Source organism: Sinocyclocheilus rhinocerous, unplaced genomic scaffold, assembly GCF_001515625.1.
Source record: "Sinocyclocheilus rhinocerous isolate Xijiao unplaced genomic scaffold, SAMN03320098_v1.1 scaffold503, whole genome shotgun sequence".
NCBI lineage: Eukaryota > Metazoa > Chordata > Actinopteri > Cypriniformes > Cyprinidae > Sinocyclocheilus > Sinocyclocheilus rhinocerous.
Genome location: NW_015643185.1, coordinates 1081062 through 1106064, shown reverse-complemented (window position 1 = coordinate 1106064; position 25003 = coordinate 1081062). Strand labels below are relative to the sequence as shown.

Here is a 25003-nt window from a genome sequence, read left to right as displayed (position 1 = left end):
TTGAGTGATTCGAATAACATAATATCAAATAAAATTGAAGGAATTTCGTTGAAGCCAAAATTCTCCCTCTCCCGGAAAGAGGAAGTTTCAGTAGCTGTTGGCTGCCTGCTCGCCGTCCGGTCTGTGGTCGCTCCTCCAAACATTGCTCCTTGAGGAGGAGCTTCTGTGTTTTGGAAGCGGACTCAGATGACTGCGGGTCGGGATATAACTCTGTGACAAGACATTCAAATATCTTGTTTAAGGAATAAATTTCATGGAAAAGAGTTGTTTTCCTTTTCTGCAGGAGTAACATGAAATGCAGTTTTATCCCTGTGCTTTTGGAGAGAATAAACTGATGAAATGGCATGTTCACTGATTCACATGAGTCTTGCTGTGGGTGTTTTAGTGGTTTTGATGCAGTTTCCTACTGGAAAAGCTGAGCCTTATTTTGAGGAAGAGAAGAGGTCTTGTCAAGGTGCTTTCGACTTATATTTTGTCCTCGACAAGTAAGTGGCCTTCATATTTATGGCATCTTATTCTCCTCTCACCGCGCACTGCTGCGCGACGCCTCTGACGCCCTCAAACGCGCGTGCACCGCTATTATAACCACAGTCATTCGTTTAGACAGCCGAATAACAGAATTAAATTGATCCAGATGCTTTAATATGAAAACAATTCATCCATATTTTTAAATGGATATTCATTTCTAGGTATATTCTACCAGAAAACGTCTGGCGATATATTGTGGGAAAATATCTATTCCTAAAGGAGACCAGGATGCATATGGCAGGATGAACTGACATGAAATTCGAGCAAAATTCAAAATCCATATAAACAGCTAACCATTCACTCTCTATTAACATGCAAAGTGCTTATGGTTTTCCTCATGGTGGATTCCTGAAGTTTTTGTTAAATGGCTTTAGACGGCGGCGAATTGGAGGACAGGACTCTTTGCCTCGGGCGATGCTTTAACAAGCATGATTTTCTCTCACCTGGTGATGTTCACATGCACATTTGCGTATCATAATCTCTCAATCATAAAAGACAAAGAGAGATCTCATCACAAGAGCATGCATGCACTATTAGTTAGCTATACAAATACCCGTTTCTAAAAAAAAAAAAAGTGTCTCTAGATAAATAAAAATGCATATACTGTATTTTTATTGCAACTTACAACTGCAGCCAGTTGTTTACATGTTATTTTTGCAGAATGCAAATATTCATATTTAAATGTGTAATGAGCTCTTAGTGAGTGTAAGTGAAGAGTGAGAAGTGGCATCCTACTCATAATTCTTTAGCCCCTTGGAGTTGTGAATACCCAAACAAGCTTAAACATGCTGGAGCATGCTAGAGAATGTTATAAATGAATACCTTTTGTGGCCATCAGATTTGAGTCAAATATGAAGTATAAGCTCTAGAGCAGGGGTGTCCAAACTTTTCCTAAAGGGGGCCGGATTGGAATAGGCCTATTTTGTAAATTATGCTTGGCGGGCCATATATAATATAGACTATTAAAACAGCTGCGGGCCGCTTAACATTCATCCACGGGCCGCAGTTTGGACACCCCTGCTCTAGAGCAACATACAGTAGCAATGTCTGTACAGTTTAGACAATAATTTTGCTTATTTAGTGAAATCTGTTAAATCTGAAGGGATACGGTTAAATAAGTATAGCAGAACAAAATTAAGATACATTTTAAAAACATAGTCATTTCTTCCAGCTATAACCGTTTGTTGCTATGTTTGGAGTGCAAATGCATTTTAGTTACACTTCACAGTTTGCTCTTCTGTTTGTAAAGTTTTCTGAATGCCTTTAGAGACCTAAGGGATTGCATGCATCATCAGACTTTTGCCACACTTCCACACTTTTAATCAGCTGAATGGTTCTGGCTGAATTTTCGAGGCCTTAAATGCCACTCAGTGACCCTACATTAATTGTAAATATCAGGCCATCGGTTCAGAGAGTTTTGGAAAGAAAAGCAGCTCCATTGCTTTTCAGAGAGAACATACATTTGATTATCAGTGGAACGAGAACTAGTTTCATGTCACTGTGTGTGACTCCTTTTAATTTACGGCTCCTAGAGCGGACAGAGCTAGCGATTCTTAATATAACAATATTCTGAGTCAGTGGTTTGCTGAAGATTGATTTTAGTTTAGAGGATAATAGATAAATCCAGGATCAAGCTACATTTAAAGGAAACCAGCACAGTCTTGTTATTCTAGACTGCTGCACACTGTATTCAAGTTAATGACTTATTTCAGTGGCCCCAAAAAGTATTTAAAATGTCTGAATGTCACACTTAAAATGTCTGAATGTCATTTCATTGTATAACAAAATATCAAATTTATGTGTCATCTGCAAACAAATTATGCTCGACTTTGAATTAACTACTTTTTGTTGCCATTTTACTTTAACCAGTTGGTCTTAAAGGGATTTGGATGCAGTATATGGAGTCAGTTCCCCTTTAGTACACACAGGTGCAGAGTAACTAGCAGCTGTAGTTCATCCCATTAACTATGGACATTTTCCACTAAGATTTTACAGCCAGAAAGTTTCCAATTGCTTTTTGTCTTGATTTTGAACAGCATATATTGTTTTAAGCTGACTAACTGAAACTTTCTTTTTGTGCTTGTGCTGTGTTTCTTTAAAATAAATGCCCATTTGTTTCACATTTTATAATCTAATGCAGCAACATACATCTATTTTAAGTACTTTTTGTGATGTGTTTTTTTGCAATTGTGGCCCAAATGTCCATTTTGGAGCCATGGTATATCAATATATAAAATTGCAGGTGTGGTTAGAACTGACATCAGATTAGCGTTGATTGCTGCTGTTGTTGCTAGATCCACATGTCCAGTTTTATGTTTCCTGACTCCCTGTCAGAGATGGAGCTGTGAGCCTTTTTGGATGCTGATGTAGATGCCAGCTCTATTTTGGACCCCAACCTGTTACACTCAACCATTGCCATCTGTTCCCATTCAAATGGCTGGCTCCAGGAAGAAGGGGAGTTGCTCTCTGCTAGCAGGAGGCAGATTCATCTGGCACAAAGGCAATTAGCCCTTGTTGGGAATGCTTTGGGGCCTGTAATTAATTAGTGGCATGTGCGCATTTTATAGAGTACTCAAGGACCTGCTACTCTCAGATAGTGTAAGAAAAGATGGTAATTGTTATGTAATTGTGTTTAAGGCAGCCATTATAATGCACAGAAGTGCCTCTGACTCTTTGAAGCATGCAGTTTTTCAACATGTTTGATTTTATTATAGGTCAGGAAGTGTCAAAAACCACTGGATTGAAATTTACTCCTTTGTGGAGCATCTTGCAGAGAAATTTATAAGGTAAAGTTGCTTTAGTTTTGATGTACTATTGTACATACATATTGTGATACCTTTAAGGAACAATATGCGATATTATTATTTTTTTGATTTTTTTTACAGCCCAATGTTACGGATATCCTTCATTGTGTTCTCAACTCACGGAACAACAGTTATGAAACTCACAGAGAACAGGTATCACACACATCAGCATCCAAAACAATGTTAATGTTGCACAGAAATACACATATTGTTTGTTTGCATTGTAATAACTTTCCTCCATCATCTGTCATTCAGAAATGAAATTACGAGAGGCTTAAATGTTTTGAAGAGAGAAATACCAGGAGGTGATACATATATGAATCTTGGATTGAAACAGGTATCTTTTTCTTATTGAATCAAATGAGTCAATTTAAATCAATCACTGAATCATCTTCTAGTCTTCTGATTTACTATGGTTAAAATTCCTGCATTAATGCTGTTTTAATTTGGTTGCAGAATGCAGTTACCCCTATAAAAAGTCTGTGTATATTGAGTACTAATCACTCAAACACCAATCTTCTAATCTTTTGATTCTACGATGGTTAAAATTCCTGCATTAATGCTGTAAACATCTGCTTTTAAACTGCAGGCAAATGAGCAGATATATCACGGAAATTATGGTAAACGCCACTTTGAATTACCATGCTATTCATTCACACTTCCGCTTTTATTCTGGGAAAATCAAGCCTCAATGAGATGATGTTTATTTCACAGGGACAGCCAGTGTGATCATAGCACTGACGGATGGGGAGTTAAATGACTATCAGTTTGTCACAGCACAGCAAGAGGCAAGTACACAAGCCAGTGATGTCATAACGGATGTGGCATGTTCTCTGGCAGATGTGTAATTGACAGTGGCATTTGCTCAATAGAGCTGACTGTTTGTTGCCCATCTATGTGCAGGCGCAGAGAGCTCGGTCTTTGGGAGCTATTGTATACTGTGTGGGTGTAAAAGACTTCAACCAGACACAGGTAACTCAGCACCACTGCACAATAAGTTGCTTTAGTGGCACCTCAGAATTTAACCATATTTTCTGTATTGGAGGTGTCTCTGTAAACCTGTATTGTATTATTTGTTTAGCTGGCCACAATTGCAGACACCATAGAGCATGTGTTCCCTGTAATTGGAGGATTCCAGGCCCTTGAAGGAATGATAGACTCTGTGAGTTTCTCTGTTTCTCTCTCTGTCCTTGGCTACGTATACAAGTTAAAGTATTGGTAGTGACAGCTGCATTTAAATGAGAGAGTGAATCACCTAAATTATCCCTCCATGTGTGTACGAAAGACAGGAGTCACTCTCAAAATTGTGATTTTTGGCATCTTGCAGCTGTAAACAACAAACATGGATCCCATGGCAACCGTTTAACCCATTTGGAGTCTGATATTTTTGTAGAAAAAAATATAATGTATCACACTGTGAGATATAAAATCATATTTGAGATATGAAGCCACATTGCAAGATATAGTCTCATTTGAGATATAAAGTCACATTGCGAGATATAAATTATCATTGAGAGATATAAAATCACATTGCGAGATATAGTCACATTGTGAGAAATAAAGTGATATTTCAAGATGATAAAGTCTTATTGTGAGATATAAAGTCACATTGCAAGATAAACAAAAAAGTCTCATTGTGAAATATAAAGTCACATTGTGATATGTAAACACACATTGTAAGATAAAAAATCTGATTGTGAGATAAAGTTTCATTTTGAGATATAAAGTCACACTACAGGATAAAAAAAGCCTAATGTGAAATAAAAAGTCACATTGCGAGATACAATCACACTGTGAGAAATAAAGTCACATTGCAAGAGATGCAATTGGAAGATATAAACATGATGCTGCTTTTATGAAGAGATATAAAAGCATAACAATTTAGATGAGCTGTCAGCATCCAAGAGAGTGACATTCCTGCATTACCCGTTAATAGTTCAGTTTGAGTGAATTTGGTTGCAGAATGCAATTGCTCCTGTAAAAAGTCTGTGTATATGCAGTACTAAGCACTCTGGCACTCCTTTTTTTTCTTTGTAGATCATCAAGAAATCCTGCATTGAGATTTTAGCAGCCGAGCCGTCCAGTGTATGCGCTGGAGGTAAGAGTTACCTCAACACTCACCATGATAATGTTTTTGTAATCATTTGAAAATAAATGTAATTAACACCTTGATTTTTATGTTAAATCTGTCTGTTTTTAAAAGAATATGAGAGGACAGTGCGCAAACCATAATACACAAAAAGCTTGTCTGTGCTAATTGTGTGAAAGCCCTGAGCGGCGTAATGGAAGCTCGCGAGTTGCGCTCTCTTGCACTCACCAGAAAATTAAAATTGATCATGTCTGGGCAGAGCTAATCCGCCTGTTTGCATCACCAAGGAGACGGCGCTGTAAGTGCATTCTCGCGCAGTAAGTGCATGCTAATAAGGTCATGTCAAGCCACATCCATCCTCTCTGGCCTACACACCAGTGCTCAATGTGGCAGGCCTGTCTGCTGAGCAGCAGCCAATTAAACAAATGGGCATTTCACTGGTAAAGGCGGAGCGGAACTGCAGCACAGATATTCAGCAGCACCTCGGCTAGACAACAGATCCGATGTGGCAAACTAGGCCAGGAAAAACCAGCCAGGCAAAAAAACAGCTCTCTAATTTCACTTGAGCATTCCTAACAATAAGTTCTCTGTCAAGTTATGGGACATCAAAGCCTGAAGCACACAGAGGGGGAGAGAGAGAGGGCACACAGTGACCACTGGCAAACGATGGTGGTTAAAACAACAATATCCCTGTAGTTTGACCACACACTTATACTTTTGTGGCTTAGCACTAAGATATATTTTAGTTTACGAGTTTATTTAAATACAAATTATTAATATCATTGTCATTATTTGTATTAAATTAGCTTTAAAGGAATAGTTCACCCAGAAATGTAAATCATTTACTCGTCTTCATGTTGTTCCACACCCGTATTAATCTTTATCTGTGGAACATAAAAGAAGATATTTTGAAAAATGTTTCAACTGTATTTGTCCATACAATGAAAGTCAGTGTTGTCCAAAACACCAATAGACTGCACTGACTTCCACTGTAAGGACAAAAAGATACTAAAAACGAAATATTTTTTAATGTCTTCTTTTGTGTTCAGCAAAAAGAAATAAATACTTTCAGAACAACATAAGGCTAAATCATTTACATTTTACGATAAACTATCCCTTTAACCATCATCTTGTATTATTTCTTTATTTTAAAACCACTAATCCAAAACAAAACAGTTAATGACCCCAAGTCACTTAGATTAACGTGATTAATGAACATGATCCTTAAAGGAAACATTGCATAACAATGAATGTCGTAATTAATTAAACATATTGTTGTGTAATTAAATCGATCCTTGAAGTAATGCACTGTGAAAATTACCATCAGCCATACATGTAGTATAGTCCTCTAAATATTACAGTTTAGCCAAAGTTGCATTTGAAGCTTGGGACTCATTTTTCGGACTAATTTGATCGTGGTTAGTGTTTTGGTTTGGTTTGGTGTTTTAGTTGACTGATTTGGTTTGGTTTAGTGTCCATTAACATGATCCTTATTGGAAACATTAAATGGCAGTGAATGCCATTAATGAAACATATTGTTGTAATTAAATCAATCCTTGAAGTAATGCACTGTAGTAATTACTCATACATCCATAAGTGCATTATATTCCTCTAAATATTGCAGTTTAGCCGAAGATTCATATGAAACATGGGACAATCTGGGACAATTTTGGGTTACTTTTGGGCTAATCTGATTGTGGTTAGTGGTTTGGTTTAGTGTGCTGTGACCGCAGCTCCCGTGCCTGACAGTCTCAGCGATCAAACTGATGAGAAGTGACCAGCCCGTGCAGCCTGCAAACAGGCCATCACTCGCTGTTCTGTGAGGAGGCCCAGCCATCAAACATGACAGCAATCGTTGCTTTGATTAACCTTTGTGATTCCTCTGCGCCCCATCCCCCAGTTAGAGCAGTGATTGAAGTGTCCATGCTCGGACGTGGCACCTCTGCTCTAAACAGCCCAAGCCATCAAGCTCTCAGGTGTGGATGGGAAGCGTCAGCTCTCCCGTGCAGCACAACGGGCGCAAGCAGACAGCGTACCAGCCCCTGCCCACCATCTCGCTGCCAGCGCTGCCCGCTGCCAAGCCAGTGTTGACCTTTTTACCCCTGCGTTGTCCTGTCAGAACCCGACACACCATGTCTGACAGTAACGAGGGAAGAAAAGGACATGGATGTTGATGCCCGGCTTCCAAAATTAAATGGAATTAGCCATTTCAGCTCTATGGACGTCACATTAAGCAGGCATGAGCAAGAGAGCTGGGCAAATTTAGACGCAGAGGTGGGGTGGAGAGGGGCTTCTGCATGGCAGACAGGATTAGTATAATTAGAGAGGAAATGACAGGTTAATTGGATCGGATGGGAGTGGAATTTGTTTTGGTAGATCCATGATGAGACAAGAGACATGCTGAGAATTGTTTTGACTCAAATTTTCCCATGATCAGCCTTTTCAGTTCGCCAGGTCTATGTACATATACTGAATGAAGGATCTTTAGAGTTAACAAAATTGACCCTGTTTACATTGTTAATGCACACTCCTGGCCTTATTGTGATGGATTCATTGTTGCATGTTACTCCAAAGAATACATTTGTCTTTGTAATCCTTAAAGTTCGCATGAAATGAAAATTCAAATCTATTTTATAAATGCCTGTTATTGATCTTATTGTTAAAAATTCATCCATGCATACATTATTTAGTCATTTATTTACTTACTTATTTTGGACCTCGTAATTTTTAACTAAAAATATCATAAATTAATCTTCCAGTGACACGACAGACTTCTCTATGGTGATGTATGCCAGGCTTCTTTTGTCATTTAGTCTGTTTTTTTTTCTTTTTCGCTAATCCATTTCACTTGTATGTATGTCCCAGGATAAAGCATCTGTTGCTACTTCCATTACATCACAATTTTATTAAAAATGTAATAAATCTTTCTCTGAAACAGCTTTACTTTTCTGCTGATGTCACTTAGGCCATGAGGGAAATTGGATGATGTTAACCGATATTATAATTATTTTGGCATTATTTTGGCAAACTCACGTTCAGAGTTGGCTCCTTCCTGGTATCTAATGCCCACTTTTAACAATTTCTGATGAATAAAATCCATCCAAGTGTTGTCCCATATTTTTAGCATATTTGTTGAATATCCTTATTTCACGAAAGTAAATTAGTTGTGAATGGCAAATTACATTGACTTTAAAGTTTTTTAGGTGTTTATTTATTAAAAGTAAAAGAGGAAATCTACTATATTCATGATTTGAAGCTTCAAATGCTGGTGTGATACAGAAGAAGAGAACTGACACTTACAATATATTCTCCTGACCTTTCCATACAACTGTCTCTCCCTGATGGCACACCGCACAGAATGTTTCTCATCATGTGAACTTTACACACTTAAATGTTAAAGGTTTACAACCAGAACATTTTCTAAAGGTGTAGCATTATTTAGAGATGAACGGCAGAATCAGTACTAATCCACTCAAATCTCCTCAAATGCACACTGGTGTGTGCAGTGCCATGAGTAAGGTCACATCCACTCTGCATCCTTTGACGCCTGCTGAGACAGCTTCTAAGTGAGCGGGTTTTTCTCTCTAACATATGCTGCTTAGCAGCCGTCAGAGGGTCTACAGCATTGCCTGGGGGGTCTCAAAGGTCAGGCAGCCAGCGTTGTCGGCCACCAACACAGCACCTCCAGCTACATGACTCCTAGAGATTTGTGAAGCTCTTCACTTTTATTATTAGCACCACTGGAGCATATGCATTTGCCCAGTTGAGTTGAGTGTTCCTGAAAGGTTAAGAGTGGGGGGGAGAGAAAAAAGAAGAGAAAAAAACCCTGCCCTCTGGCTGAGCACACTTTATAATTTTAGAGCATGGTTTTTTTTTTTTTTTGGAAAAGGTTTACATGAAATAAAGATCTAAAAAGTCGGCACAGCCTTATGTAGGCATTTTTCTCATACTTTAAAATTATTTCAATATAAACAGTACATAAAAACGCTATTTAATCTAATTTTTGGTTAAATTATTTTTCTGGGAAAAAAACATAGGAATTTCACTATGCAGTAAAATGACTTGGTAAATGTTTATTATTACATTTTGGTTTGTGTTTCTTTAAGACTCTTTCCAAGTGGTTGTGAGGGGAAATGGATTTTTGCATGCCAGAAACATTAATCAGGTCCTGTGCAGCTTCAGAGTGAATGACACAGCTACACTGAGTAAGTAACATTATTTTACAAACAGTCTTTTTAATGTTGCATTCTTCTTTTAAGCTCTATGAAAACACAAAAATAATGTGTGCAACATTCTTTTATTATATAAACGGCCATTTATGTTATAGCAATAATAAAGTATTTACCCTGAGAGTAGGTCTAAATGATGATTATCAGTGAAAATGTATCTTATTCTTTTTCATGCAATTCATTTTCAGATGAAAGACCTGTCAGTGTTGAAGATACGCTCCTTCTTTGCCCTGCACCAATCTTAAATGAGGCTGGAAAGTAAGTGCACTTCATCCTGCCATTTTATAGCTTAATGCATTGGTACCCTTGAAAAAATTAGGGTCAATGTCGTTTGGAATTATTCTTATCAGTCAATCTCCACGCACCCTAACACATCGAGACAACGGGCATGTGGTGTAAAAAGCCTGAGATGAGTGTATAATTAGCCTCTCTGAGAGATTAGTCACCATGGGCTTGACCTGCGTGAAAAGTTCCCAGTGAGTATGCATGTTGGCCCAGGGCTCTGGTGGTTTTCTGAGTTGAGAGAGAAAAGAACAGACAGTGAAATACAGAGCCGCTCATATCCACATCAGCCAGAGCAGAGCCCCGGAGACTCACTACAGGTTACTTACCAGGCCTTCTACAACAAATGAGCTGCTGGTGGCGGCTCATTTCCCTGCAAGCTCTCTGAATAATTATGTGTACCGCCAGCTGTAGACACCTTGAGGATTTCATCTGTCTTGTTCTTGTCAGGAAGATTCTTTGAGATGCCAATGAAGGAGCCTCTCATGGCACCTTAAGCAAAACAGGGCTGTTTTTCTACTTTTGGTCAGCCTACATCACTGCATACTGTATTGCGTTGCATTTGCTAATGTGACACAAAAGCAGCTGCTGTTGGTATATCAATATTCAGCACTTTCCATTTATTCAAAACTTTTGATTAATTCATGCGTTCTTAGCAATATTTGTTATCGGATATAATCGAATTGCCTAATTGTGGATTAATAATAATATTGCCCAAGAATATAGAATACATAATATTTTTATTTATTACGACTCACTAGAATACTCAGTTCTGACTGGTCATTTGCGCCATCCAGCAGTCTGATATTTCTTAATATTCTTAGTAAGATTTCTTAATAATATAATACTTTTTATCAATCAGCTCATCCAGTAACTGAAACCAGCACTATTTTCATTTCTCTCGTATCATACCGCAGACTCTCTCTCGTTTCATGCAAACGCAACGGTCTGATTTATTTATTATAGTGACAATGACCTCAAAATATTTCAGTATTAATATTACTGAATATAATTAACTGTTATTTTATTAGCGGAAGCTTTTAGATAATATTCAGGTAAGATTACAAAAAAAATTAATTGATAAAATCAATATTTCATGCTCACATATTTATTTATTTATTTAGTTGGTGAACAGTCATGTAATAATTTGGCATGAAACATGCCAAGTAAATAGGTGGATTATCCACTGTGGTTGGTGACCTCTAACAGGAGCAGTGTTATTTTAGTATTATTTATATAGCATTATAGTATTTTTTGGTTGGAAGTTTTAGCAATTATCTGATTTTGTCATTTTTTTTTTCAATTTATATTTAATAGTACATTTTAGCACAACTTAAACTAATTTTATTTCAGTTTTTTTAATTTTAGGTTTTTAATATATTTTTTATTTTTTATATTTTATATTTTTTAATAATAATTTTTAGTTTTAGTTTTTAGTTAACATTGAAAATATTTAATTATAGCAGCCGAAAGTGAGAAAGGGAGAGTCATGTATTGGTAAGATGATGTTTATTTTGCAATGATATTTCTGGATACCATCTTGTGGTATTAGAGTCTGATTTAGTGATTATTGAATTAGATTAGGGTCTAGGTCTCTCAAAAGTCAAGCAGATGTGGTATGTATTCATATAAGGGAAAAATGGAGATGAAACATTCCATCATAATCCAGTAACAAGAGGGGTGGAATTATTCAGGCTAATTAGAGTCAATGGAGAATCACTTGAAATTAAAAATGCCATCCTCTTATGCAAACTTTGATGCTGTGGTATAATAAGACCAACCATTAAATCAGTGATGTCTGTATAATCTGATTGTAGAAGACCATGTGAGTAATGTTCATTAATTTTTGAGGGGTGAGAAAAGGCGATTTTGTGAGACGAAGCTGTCAGTGCTGTCACCTAAACGCGTGGTGACTGAGTGGCCTCCTGAAGATGTGCTCAAAAAGAGCCAGTCGCTTCCTGATTGATGGAAAATGAGATGGATCTGTCACTGGATACCAGTGAATACCAGCGCTCTGAATGCCCATGGTAGAGCCAAACATGGCAGCATCCCTGCTGTTGGGAGAAATTCCATTTTTTAGAAAGTTGTCAGGGGAAATGGACACATTGTCAGTTTTGATGTCCATAAATATGTCTTCATAGACTGTTATCAGTCACATGACAAACTCTGCTTTTTCGTCTCTTTCTCATCTCAAGATTTTAAAATATGATGTTTTACTGAAGATCTTATCCAGTTTAAAATCCACATCACATTTTATTACTATTACATAGAACTAATATAATATTTTTCTATTTATAATATATATTTACACTACCATTCAAAAGTTTGGGGTCAGTAAGATTTTTTTTCCCACTTTTATTAGCACTTTTATTCTCCAAGGATGCGTTAAATTGATCCAAAGTGAGAGTAAAGACATTTATAATATTACAAATGAATTATATTTCAAATAAATTCAGTTATTTTTGGAAATTTCTGATAGAATAAGAAATGTCATGGGAATAAATTACATTTTAAAATATACTATATATTGAAATATACAACTGTTTTTTAAAATTGTAATAATAATTCACAATATTACTCTTTTTACTGTATTTTTGATCAAATAAATGGAGCCTTGGTGAGCATAAAAATTGAATGCAGACTTTGGTTTCCAAGCAAATTTGACCCCAGTATGAAACATTTAGATCATTTACAAGAGATGTTTAGATCTCTTCTAACACTTTAGATCCAACACTGGTGCAATTTTTAAGGGCCTTTTATTGGAAGAAAAATCTGAAAAGCAGGGGAATTAAGCAAAAGTCTCCATTTGATTCCCATTGAATCTTATTTGTGACGTTGAGAACCATTTGAAATATTTAACAGATCTCAGAATCAAATCACAAATCCTGTCTAATCATTTTGTCCAGTTTCTTTTGCCTTGTTGTTTGCATCCTGGGGTAAAAACAGTTTAGACACACAAAGTATAGTTCTACCTTAGATAACGCTTATCAGTCAAGTTCCTGTGCCTACATGCTTTCAGCCGCTGGCCTTTGAGGGTCTGTGTTGTTATCCATCAAAGAGGAATGCATTGGAAGTCATTCAGGCAGCTGTGTGAAACAGACATTAACCATTTACTTTTTTAATCCTGGCTCCGGATTACAAATTTGAACGAGAAAATGCTGATAATGGCTTTAATAATAACTCCATTGCAAGCTCACACATGTCCATCTGAGAAATGCAATGAATATGCCTTTTTCAGCAGGTGTGATTGAAGTGTTTTTGTGTGTGTGTTACAGGGTGATATATCTGCAGGTTAGCATGAATGAGGGTTTGTCCTACATCACAAGCTCAGTGCACATCACCACTACTGAATGTGTAAGTACATCTTTGTTCCTTTGTCAAAACCACTTCTGCCTGTAAAAACATGAATGGTGGATTGGTGTGATAGTGATTCGGCCTCTCAGAATGTCTATTCGACATTGTTGTTTGCTGTCTACTACTATTTTGTTCTTTTCCCTTTTCTCTTATTCTTTATTTTTCTCTTATGAGGTCTCCTCTGCTTTCTTTCATCAGAGGAGTCTGGTTTTGTCACGTAAGTTCAAATTAGCAGTGAAAAAACAAGTTCCATCGCTTGGAGCAACCATTTGCCCTCTTCTTTAATCTCCTCACCTGTTCATTTGTGTTATGCCAGCAAATACTCATGAAGATGTATGTGTGTGTCTCTCTGCGTGCAGTATGATGGAACCATCCTGCTCATCTCGTTACTGGCTGTTTTCCTATTGCTGGGTCTGGTGCTGATGTGGTGGTTCTGGCCTCTGTGCTGTACAGTGGTACGTCTTAAAGGTTGTACACAATTAAAAGCTGTACACAATAAACATTTACAGTGGCCCCTAAAGGTATCTGGGCAATTAAACATCACATTATTCAACCAAAAGCTTTGAAAAGAGTAACCATAACAATAATAATAATAATAATAATATAGTAGTTGTTGTTGTTGTTGTTATTATAAATCATGTGTTTATTTGTCATTCACACACTCAATGATTTAACAATGTCAGTATAATTAATAATAATAATAATTATTATTATTAAGGATTAAACAATATCAGAACATTATTATTATTTATAAATCATGCATTTGTTTGTGTTATTCACACACTCAGACAATCATTTAACAATATCGGTATAATAATAGTAATAATAATAATGTTGCTGTTTTTGTTGTTGTTATAAATAAATAATGTGTTTATTTGTGTCATTCACACACTTAATGATTTAACAATGATTTTGAAAATGAATTGTTCATTCAAATGAAATGAATAAAAAAATGTATTATTATTATTATTATTATAAAACATACATTTATTTGTGTTATTCACATACTCAAACAATGATTTAATAATGTTTGTACCTTCCCCCAGTGCTATATGCAATATAATGCTTATTGTACTGTTTATAGCTCTACTAGTTATACTGTACTGCTCTTAGTTTAGATAATATTCTTTCACTGGGAATAATTTTTCTTTCAGGTCATCAAGGAAGTGCCTCCAGCCCCTCCCCCTGAGCCTGTGAGTCGAACTCCCTCTAACCTCATTTTGTGCCTATGTTTGTGTATGTGTGTGTGTTTAGGCACAACCATACACCCAAATGAACCATGGAAATTTAGAGCCGATATGAATCAGGGCACTAAGAAAACAGTTTGCACATGATAAAACGAATAACTCTCATAAGCTGAATCCAGCGTGTCCCAGAAATGGCATCATTCCTTGTAAACCGCATTCCCTAATGCTGCCAATATCAGCTGCTAGCTAGGAGTGCAACTGCTTTGCAAAATTGTCCGTCAAGTGAGCAGTGAAAGTGGACACAGCGGGGACCACAGGCTCAACCGTAGGATGACTGAATAGCAAAATTCTGGAAAAAGGACTCATAATGATCCTCTTGTGTTTGCTTTGTTCCCAGAGGTCAAAGGCAAGCAGTCACTGAGGCTGATGGGAAATAAAAGAGCTTTGTGGAAATGGCTTTTGAGTGTGCATCTGTGCTTCTTAACACTGAGAGCGCAAACAAGGCACTCTGTCTCTAAAGCTTCTCTTTGATTTGGAGACACAATGTGGTTGCTACTTTCGCAGCTAACATTATTTGACTGTGTCTTTGTGTTTATTCTATCTGTGTAAACTAATGGGTTGAGTATGCTAATAGTGAATTTATACAAAATAACAGAAAAAGAGTGTTGTTTTCAACATGACTTTAAAGTATGGTCATTCTATGCTAAGTATTACTAGTGTGATATTAGGTTTATGTAAGTTTTGTGCGCTCAACAGGAACCCGATGATGAAGATGGCATGCCCAAAAAGAAATGGCCTACAGTAGATGCATCCTACTATGGAGGAAGAGGAGTCGGTGGAATCAAAAGAATGGAGGTGATGCATGTTCTTGTACACAGTGTGTGTGTTTCGGCTTTATATAGGGTGTCTTGATCATAGGTTAACATGGGCTACAGGGGGATGAAGACCACACATGACGAGTGATGTTATGAACCCTCAAGGCACTAGAGCACATCACTGTGACCTTAAATGGTCCCTGTCTGCCTGGTGCCAAAACTAGATCATGTGACATCATAAGACATGCTGACGCCTGTAGATTTACTCCTGTAATTTGCAAAGGTAGCAATATTGGACATGTGCATTATTGTTCTTTGAAAAATACACACACCTTTTTCACAGTTCCAGTGCCTATTACTTGTTAAGTGCACTACTTAAAGACATTAGTGTTAATGCAAGCTTGCGTGAAGTGTCTTTTGCTCTGTTGGTCTCAGGATCATTGAAACATGCAAGCCTTTCCACTGCCCCAAGGAAAAGCTCTATATATGTATAGCCACACTAACACAGCTCCTTAATAATATTTTTATGGTGAAACAACCATTTTTCCATAGTCTGTGTTGGTTATAAGTGGACTGTTTTCCTGTGTCTTTAGGTGCGTTGGGGGGACAAGGGCTCCACGGAGGAAGGAGCTAAACTGGAGAAGCCAAAGAATGCTGTAGTGAAAATGCCTGAAGATGAATATGAGCCTTATGAACCTAAACTCAGAAATTTGTATGGGCGCAGACCTGCCCATCATAGAAAGTGGTACAGTCCTATTCAGGTATGTGAGTTTTTTCCATAGAATTGAATATGAAATTATCACTAAATTAGCCCTGGAATATCAGTAGAAAGAAACACTATAATAGTCCAATATTTTAGACTTTAAGATTTTAAAGTCCAAAATGTTTTAATAGAACAGTTCTGTGTCTTAGGGGAAACTGGATGCTTTGTGGGCCCTTTTCCGTCGAGGATACGACCAGGTGTCACTCATGAGACCTCAGCCTGGAGATCAGGTACAATGACCATTCAACTTACAGATATTCCAATACAGAAAAATAATACTCCACAGAATAGAGACCTGATGCATAATTGTGCTTGAATATTATGGATAACATTTCCATTTTTCATAGTGCCTTTGTTTATCTTATAGATTCTTTGAATAAGCTGCTCTTTTGAATGACCGAATCCAGCTCCAGTTTGTTATTCTGTAATAGTGTTTATGTCTAATATAAAGTGCCTTAATATATTGTTGTATTAAAGTACTTTTATTAAGATATTAAAATAATCAAAAGTAGCAGTTAAGACATTTACAGTGTTACAAAAAATGTCTATTTCAGATAAATCTGATCTTTTGAACTTTGTATCCATTAAATAATCCTAATAGATTGCTTACGGTTTCCACAAAAAAAATAAGTATAAGAAATGTTACTTGTGCACCAAATCATCATATTGATTTCCAAATGATCATGTGACACTGGAGTAATGGCTGCTGAAAATTCAGATTTGCCATCACAGAAATAAATTACGTTATAAAATATTTTGAAATACAAAAGATATTTTAAAATTGTAATAATATTTTAGAATATTACAGTGTTCGCTGTATTTTTTATCAAATACATACAGCAATGGTGAGCATAAGAGACTTATTTCTGATTAAATATGATTCCATTGTAAGTAAATATGAATATTTGATCCAAAGTTTGTGGGTTCTGTATAAATCTGTGCTTACTGGGTGCTGCCATAGAAGGAGGCGAGGCAGCTCATTTGTATTTTGAATACAGCTGTTATGACATTCCCATCCTTTCTAAGCATGCTCAGTAGCTCTCATTCTCTTGTGCCTTTTGTAAGAGACGTCCCTCAGTGTCTGAGCCCTGCTCTCTGCACCCTGCATTATTCCATCAGCACAAGCTGTGTCATGGCAACACATCTGTGTGTCTATGAAAGGCATCTTTCATGTGGGCTGCAGTGTCGCAGACTGTACAGTATGATCCCATTGACACGGGCGGGCTATAGCTCCGTTCCCACTGTAGATGGACCGATCTGATTTACTTTGGTTTAATTCTTCATGGCTCCATAATAGGCTGCTTGTCTGAGGGACTGCCAGTGTCCAGCTGCTCAATGTATTTTGCATGAGCTTTAGAAGGTTCTGGTAAAGGCAGCAGACTCTGTAAAGGACAGGGTTTGGGTGGAAACAGCTGTGCTATTCAGGGAGATTTGGGGTGTAGTTGTGTGTTTCATGCCCACCTGCAGCACAATGCCTAGACAGCAGACACAAACAACTTGCTGTGCCCAAACAAGACCTCTGCTCAGCTATAGATGGCCTAATCTCTATATTAGTCCACATCTTTCTCTTTATAACCCATCTTTCTTTGCATTTCTTAGCTGTGATTGATTCACTGTCTCTTCCATCTCTGTATCCTCTTTGTCTTTTCCTGTTTCTATTCCTACCAAAGGGCCTCTTATGTATATTGTTGAGGTCTTGAAGAGTTCAAAGATGGACTGCAACTAAACAGACTATCATATTTCTTGCCATGCAGCACTGTATTGATATTTGTCAGACACATTGTTTAAGTGGTTGTTATGAACTAGCTCACATCCTTCTCCCGTTACAATACATATTTCAAGATGTAATTTGTTCTAAACCCCAAGCATAAGTATTGAACTTCTGCATGCTATTTTGAACGTTTGGTTTGAGGATTTTAGCCTGTACATTTGCATTTTTGTTACTCTTTATATTTTTAAAGAAACTTTAATTTAAATCGTATAACATTACATTTCAAAAATTCATTTGATTTACACTAATAGGATGTTCTGCATTCAGATGTCTGCATTCATTTTGCAACCAACAGGATGTCATCACATTATTTGCATTCTGGATTGTAATTGTTTGTCTTTCTTACATCTGTTTGCATGCTGAATTGTTCTTTTCTTGATTGGTCTTGTAAAAAACTGTAAAAAAGTTAATCATAGTTACCACTAAAATACCATAGTTACTACATTTACTGTTAGTACAGTTAAACAGTGGTAATTTGGAATTAGCTACTTATGTATAGCTACAAACAAATAAATATATACATACATACACATACATAAAAACATAAAGATGACAGATTGCGAAAATGTATTACAGTGTTTGGATGAGGTCACATATTAATATTAGTTCATTGTGATTACACTGTAGCACAGGGGTGTTTCCTCCGAGGAGGCAAAAAATTGGATAAGAAAAAAAATGTAGTACAAAAATAAAACAATGCAAATATTACAAAATATGACATTAAAAAGTTTTTAGTGAGTAATCAGCTTGGTGAAATTTAAGGTAAATATCTGTGTCTGTGACCAATATTTACGGAGCTTTGATGACTGATGATCCGGAAAATTCAAAAATATTTAAAAATTAACCATTTAAAAAATAACTGAACGTTTCTGAACTTAACTGAAGTTATCAAATAAAATATATAGTTTAAATTGTTATTGCCTTGAGTTATTATTTTGGAATAAATGAAAAATGCTTGATGAGATTCATACTGGCTTTAATAAATAGAATATTAATTACATTGTTAATGTAAAAATATAATTTTTTCTTTCTCTTTTTTCTGATAGTGTAAGTTATGTTTATTTAACCAAGACAATTTTACTTGGTTTGAAAATTTGAGAAAAAAGGGACTTTGCCTCCCCATTTCAGAACACCACTGCTGTAGCAAATGTAAAAAACTAAAGAATTCTGGAAGAAACTGCATGGTAACATTTTGTAAGGGCAATGTCAGCAGTAAAGCGACTCAGATATATCATTTAACTTGTGTGCAACTAAACCCTGAAACCTATATTTACATAAAACACCAACAGTAATCTTTTGTTGTCTACTAAACACTATTTTTCTCCAGGAAGTGCAAATCTCGTTATTATTTCTGACATTTTTCTATTGGCTTCAGCAGTTTCTGTCTCTGCTGACATTTTGTTAGTTCAGAAATATTGTTGTTACATTATAAATGCAAGTAATTGAAATAAATTGAACAGTGTTGTTTAAGTCATAGAAGTCACATTGACAATCTTGTATTTTAAATGAATGTTAAACATTAACATGTATAACCTGAACCAATGTGTCATATGGATGAATCCGGGTCAAACTTTTTACCCATAGGCCTCAGTGCACACATTGTGATGCAGAGGTGGCAGCCTTGTTTTATTGCTCACTTATAGTAGTTGTGTAAAGAAAGAAGCTGTTGTTGTTGAAAGTCTTTGTCTGGCCAGTTTACAAGCTTCACCTCAAATGCTCAGTATCTTCCCCTTCACGTCTGAGTGCCATCTACATTTCACACAAAGCAACTCTGTGGAACAGAGAGTGTTTTTGTTTTGCTTTTCCTAATGACCCACAGAGATGTTAAAGTTGTGACTAGAAAGACTCTGGTTAACAGAAGGAAGTGGCTTTTTAACATAATTTACGAGTTTAGGTAAATGACATGCTCCTCTGATTGTTCTCAGGGATTCCATTTTCATGTGGGTCTGCATTAGACCAATGCTTGGTGGTCTGATTTAACAGCTTAAACAGAAAGCCCCATAACGTGACATGGGGCCCATTCAGCAAAGGGGGAGCTGAGTTTTATTGTGATGGGCTATTGTCAGATTGGGGGTCGGGGGGTGATTGATTCACGTCTGTCTGGCTGTAGGGCAAAGCCATCATTTTGCCAGTCGTGAGCGGCGAAAAGGACAATTTGGCGAGCAGCACAGCAACAGGCCTGCACAAGGGTGAACATATGGGCCAAATGAGGATGGAGACTCATGAATACTGTGCAGATGTGGGTGGAGGGAGTGGGGAAGAGAAATCTGTCCATATGCTGTTTTAACTACTGTGGATGGCCCCTAGCAGGCTACAAGATTCTACAGGCTTTACATCAGGGGTCTCAAACTCAAATTACCTGGGGACCACTAGCAAGGTGGTGCTATCTACCAGGGTCCCATTGAACATTGCAACAAATACAGGTGTTTGAACAACCATTAAAACTGTTTACAAAATTATTTTGTAACAGGTGAGTTTTTTTGATGCATGCTGGCTTATAAATTAATAATAATAATAATAATAATAATAAATATATTATTTTAATGTTTCAGCCCGGGCACCCCCAGGTCCCCGCGGACCCCCTCCTTCACGACCCCCACCCTGCCCTGGGAATAGGTATTGAGAACAATGGAGGGCCTTCACAGCTACCCTAAAATCTCAGTCTTAATTCAAATTAGTGATATTTGCCAAAGCCACTGGTTTCCCACAGTTTCAGATTGATGAGTCTGTTTATTTGGAGTGAATGAAATGTGATTTGTTCTTATTATAAATAGAGGCACTGAAAGAGGGACTGCAGTAATGCATGAAATTATTACATGTGCAAATGAATGATTTTTAAGTGACCTCTGATGGCTAGCAGACGGAAGTTCATGGACCGGATACGTAACAATTACATATCAAATATTTTACATAAACCGTTTAAAACATATCTATTAAAAAAAATAATAAATACCTTTTCAGTATGCATTCATTTATCATTATTTATTTATTATTGTTAAATGTTTGATGTAATATATATATATATATATATATATATATGTGTGTGTGTGTGTGTGTCAGGGACGTTACAGCCTTTATTACAGCTTTTTTTTTTACCCTTTCTCTGTCCATCTTTTTGTACTCCCACTTTATTGTCCATCTCTTTATTTGTCTCTAGGGCTGCAACTAACGACTGTTTAGATTTTTTTATATACATAAAGTAAATCACAAATATGCACTCTATGAACTATTTTAAAGGGTTAGTTCACCCAAAAATGAATATTAGGCTGCGTTTTACTCACCCCCGAGGCATCCTAGGTGTATATGACTTTCTTCTTTCAGACGAATCCAATCGGAGTTATATTAAAAATTGTCTTTGATCTTTCAAGCTGTTTAATGCCACTCAGCGGGTGTTGCATTGCTTCAGTCCAAAAGAACTTAAATAAAAATCGGCTTTGCGCATGCGCCGATCAGAAGTGACGCACGCGGAAGCGCAGGGAGAGATCAAAACAAAACAACGGTCACTATTTAGAAGTACAAAACGAGGATTTGTAAAGAAGAATGTCAGAGGATTTCGAAAATGTTTGATGTAATATATATATATATATATATATATATATGTGTGTGTGTGTGTGTGTGTGTGTAATAAACAATAAAATAATATATTATTAGTATTCTTATTATTTTATTTTTTATTAATAATAAATACCATTTCTGTACTCTCTTTCTGACACACACACACACACATATGACAAATGCATATGTGTAAATGGTATTTATTATTATTTTAATAAATAATTTTACAGTTATATAATCGTTTAAATTTAATATATGTATGTGTATGAGAATATTTATATTTATACTAGCTATTTCTTTTGTATTTATATTATGCAATCGTCTAACAATCCTTAACAGAAACAAACCTAAAACGATCATTGCAGAAGGTGATAATTTATGACAAGTGCTCTCTATATGACAGGTGGTTGGAGGGGAGGGGCTTAAAAATTAGAAGGCTTGGTGAGGTCAACCAAAAAGGAAAGTTGTTCAAGAGTCAGAACAAATTTTCTTTGACAAAAAATAAAAAAATAGGCTATAGCCAGCAAGGTGTATTTATAACGTAAATGGAGTATTTTATATTTGCAAGCTATATGTTGACTCGTGTTGAGATTTCTTAAAACCCATGACACATATCCCAGTTTTCAGCCTCAGTTTAGTGTTATGTGATGATTGAACATCTGAACAGAAAGATACATGGCTTGACAGCTTTGCCTGCCAATCTTACATAAACCATCCCAACACACTCAGACAACAATATTAGAAAACAGAGGCATGTTACATGTAGGCCTCTCTGTATGTCTGTTTCATATTTATGCAGATCACTCCTGCATAATCAGTGAACTAGCACCACCCTTATTACTATATAACACATCAGCCATATCTGATCCTACCCTCAGTCCTCTCAGACCCTTGAATAAAAGGGAGGGAATCTCTCCTGTGACAATTTAGCTAGTGGCCTTTAAACTGTCCATCTGTTTGTCTGATAAGTGCTCAAACAGCATGGTAGAGATTGTCTTTTTTTTTTAATAAAGTTTTTTAAATAAAATAAAGTATCATACTTAGTATTAAAATTATTTACACTACCATTCAAAAGTTTAGGGTTGGTATTTATATTTTATTTTATTTTAGTTTATTTTTAAGAAATTAATACTCTTGCTCAGAAAGAATGCATTAAATTGATCAAAAGTGACATAAAGACATTTAAAATATTACAAAAGATTTAAGATAAATGATGTTCTATTGAACTTTCTATTTATCAAAGAAACCATGGTTTCCACAAAAATATTAAGCAACGCAAATATTTTCAACTTTGATAATATGAAATCTCAAAGAAGAATGTCGGAGGATTTCGATATAAGCCAAGAGGAGACTGGTTTTCCTTTGCTAAAGTAAGTAAACTTTGCTTCCTTTGCTCCTGTTAACAAACGTTGGTTTTCACGAGACTCACCGGCGCATGCGCATGCGCAATGCTGACCTCATAGGTCATGCTCCCGGAACTGCTTCTGTGTACAACTGTTGGCGCAAGCTACATTAAAGTGATTATTACGTTTTGAATATGGATATTTTTCTTACAAAAACGCATCGATTCGCTACAGAAGGCGTTTGTTCACCCCCCGGAGCCACTTTTTTTTATGGATGGCCGATTTTTATTTAAGTTCTTTTGGACTGAAGCAATGCAACACCCGCTGAGTGGCATTAAACAGCTTGAAAGATCAAAGACAATTTTTTATATAACTCCGACTGGATTCGTCTGAAAGAAGAAAGTCATATACACCTAGGATGCCTCGGGGGTGAGTAAAACGCAGCCTAATTTCATTTTTGGGTGAACTAACCCTTTAAGAGCTTTGAATGTTGACTCTGGGTATTTGTATATCAGATTTTGCATGATATTAATGTTTCCATTGGTTAGAGCTACAGAATGTATTGTATACATTATGCCGTTTTAATTTGTATCATAATATTAATTGGTCACATCTTTAAAAGGAAAATCAGATGTGCTGTGACTGCAGAGCAGTACAAACCACTAATTTATTAAGCCTTGGGTTTCTGGTAGACACTTGAATATAAAATGACAGGGTGTCCGATCACTGGTACAGGACACTCAGCATGATATTTTATGTAATATATTATGTGTTTTTCTTTATGGATCATGGTAATTATTAGTAGTCCTACACAGCAAGAAAACATTAATGTTATAAATATTATGTTCATGGGTTGGACTCTAGGTGTTCCTATGCCTAAAATCCATTGTCATTTTTTATATATATAAATTACTTTTTTCTCTCTCTCTCTCTCTGTTGGTATGAGAATAAGTACAATATTATCCACATTTTATGTAAATGTAGAAAAGCAAGGAATAATAATAAAGTATTCAGTTCTAAAACAGTTTGAACGAGTTGAACGCAGAAGCTTTATAACAAAGTCAGTCACTGACAGTGAAATATGCACAAGCTCAGGGTTTAGGCTTCATTCAAGCCTATTTATTCTGCTTTGAACATTTCAACCAGTTCCTTTAATTATACAGATTTTTTTTTTTTTTTTTTTGCAAATCTTACAACTTTTGCGAATCTTATGGATGCATCTGAGAAAGCAACATGGATGCTCTAGCATATACACATAAAAATAATATTTTTATTTGACAAAGCCATCCTCAAAGAATGGGTCTATTTTCTTAAGACTGCATCATCTTTTTCCTTTGGACAATCTGCATGATTGCTGACTTTGTTGTGTACCATTGCTCAGTTTTTCTATCAGACACATTGTAGTGCCCTAGTGTGAAAGTAACATATGATATGAATCTACATGAAAAACAACATCCATACTAATGCTTAGCCAAATTCCATTGAGATAATACTTGTAATCTAGGAGCTGCATGTTTAAGCTCTATTTCCTGCCTCCCTTTTTCTCCACTCATGCCTCACAGTTAACCTCATTCTGCTCTGTATAAAGATTTAAAACTCAGCAGGAGCTTCATTCACATCATGTAACGTGACATGATTCATATGGTCTGATGACTGCAGCTCCTTTGGCTGGGTGCACTGAACACTCATGAGAAACATCAATGTGTTTACTGGCTACAAAACCTGGAGCCCTGTGGCAGCACTGGGGATGTTCCCATTACAGGCTCTGACAGCCACACATTATAACTAATATCCCTCTGCCTGCTGTGCTGCGACAGCTTGATTGCTTTTGTACCAAAGGAGAGTCATTCAGTGACCACACTTATACCTGCATGTGTTAAATAGAGTCAATATTTCCGATATCAGATTCAAACTTAAGATTTTAGTATGTATCTGAATGCAGTTGCTACTCAGTAACGCTCTTAAAGGGTTAGTTCACCCAAAAATGCCCATAAATTACTCACCCTCAAGGCATCCTAGGTGTATATGACTTTCTTCTTTCAGACGAATCCAGTCAGAGTTATATAAAAAATTGTCTGATCTTTCAAGCTCTATCACTGCAGTCAGCAGGAGTTGCAGTGCTTCAGTCCAAAAGAAGTCAAATAAAAAGTGCCCATCCATAAAAACAAAGTGTCTCACACGGCTCCGGGGGATGAACAAAGGCCTCCTGTAGTGAATCGATGCGTTTTTGTAAGAAAAATATCCATATTCAAAACGTAATAATCACTTTAATCTAGCTTTCCA

The 25003-nt window shown here is 36.4% G+C and overlaps 1 protein-coding gene across 1 annotated transcript; it reads left to right on the top strand.

Moving 5' to 3' along the window:
- Window positions 1-189: 189 nt before the first annotated feature.
- Window positions 190-16290, top strand: LOC107757100 (anthrax toxin receptor 1-like). The gene is made up of 17 exons (XM_016574476.1): window positions 190-485; window positions 3243-3314; window positions 3414-3485; window positions 3588-3669; window positions 3922-3952; window positions 4047-4120; window positions 4236-4304; window positions 4414-4494; window positions 5370-5430; window positions 9528-9626; window positions 9839-9908; window positions 13208-13286; window positions 13646-13741; window positions 14441-14479; window positions 15230-15328; window positions 15882-16049; window positions 16201-16290. The coding sequence occupies exons 1-17, from the start codon at window positions 340-342 to the stop codon at window positions 16288-16290; spliced, it is 1428 nt and encodes a 475-aa protein (XP_016429962.1). The 5' UTR covers window positions 190-339.
- Window positions 16291-25003: the final 8713 nt, after the last annotated feature.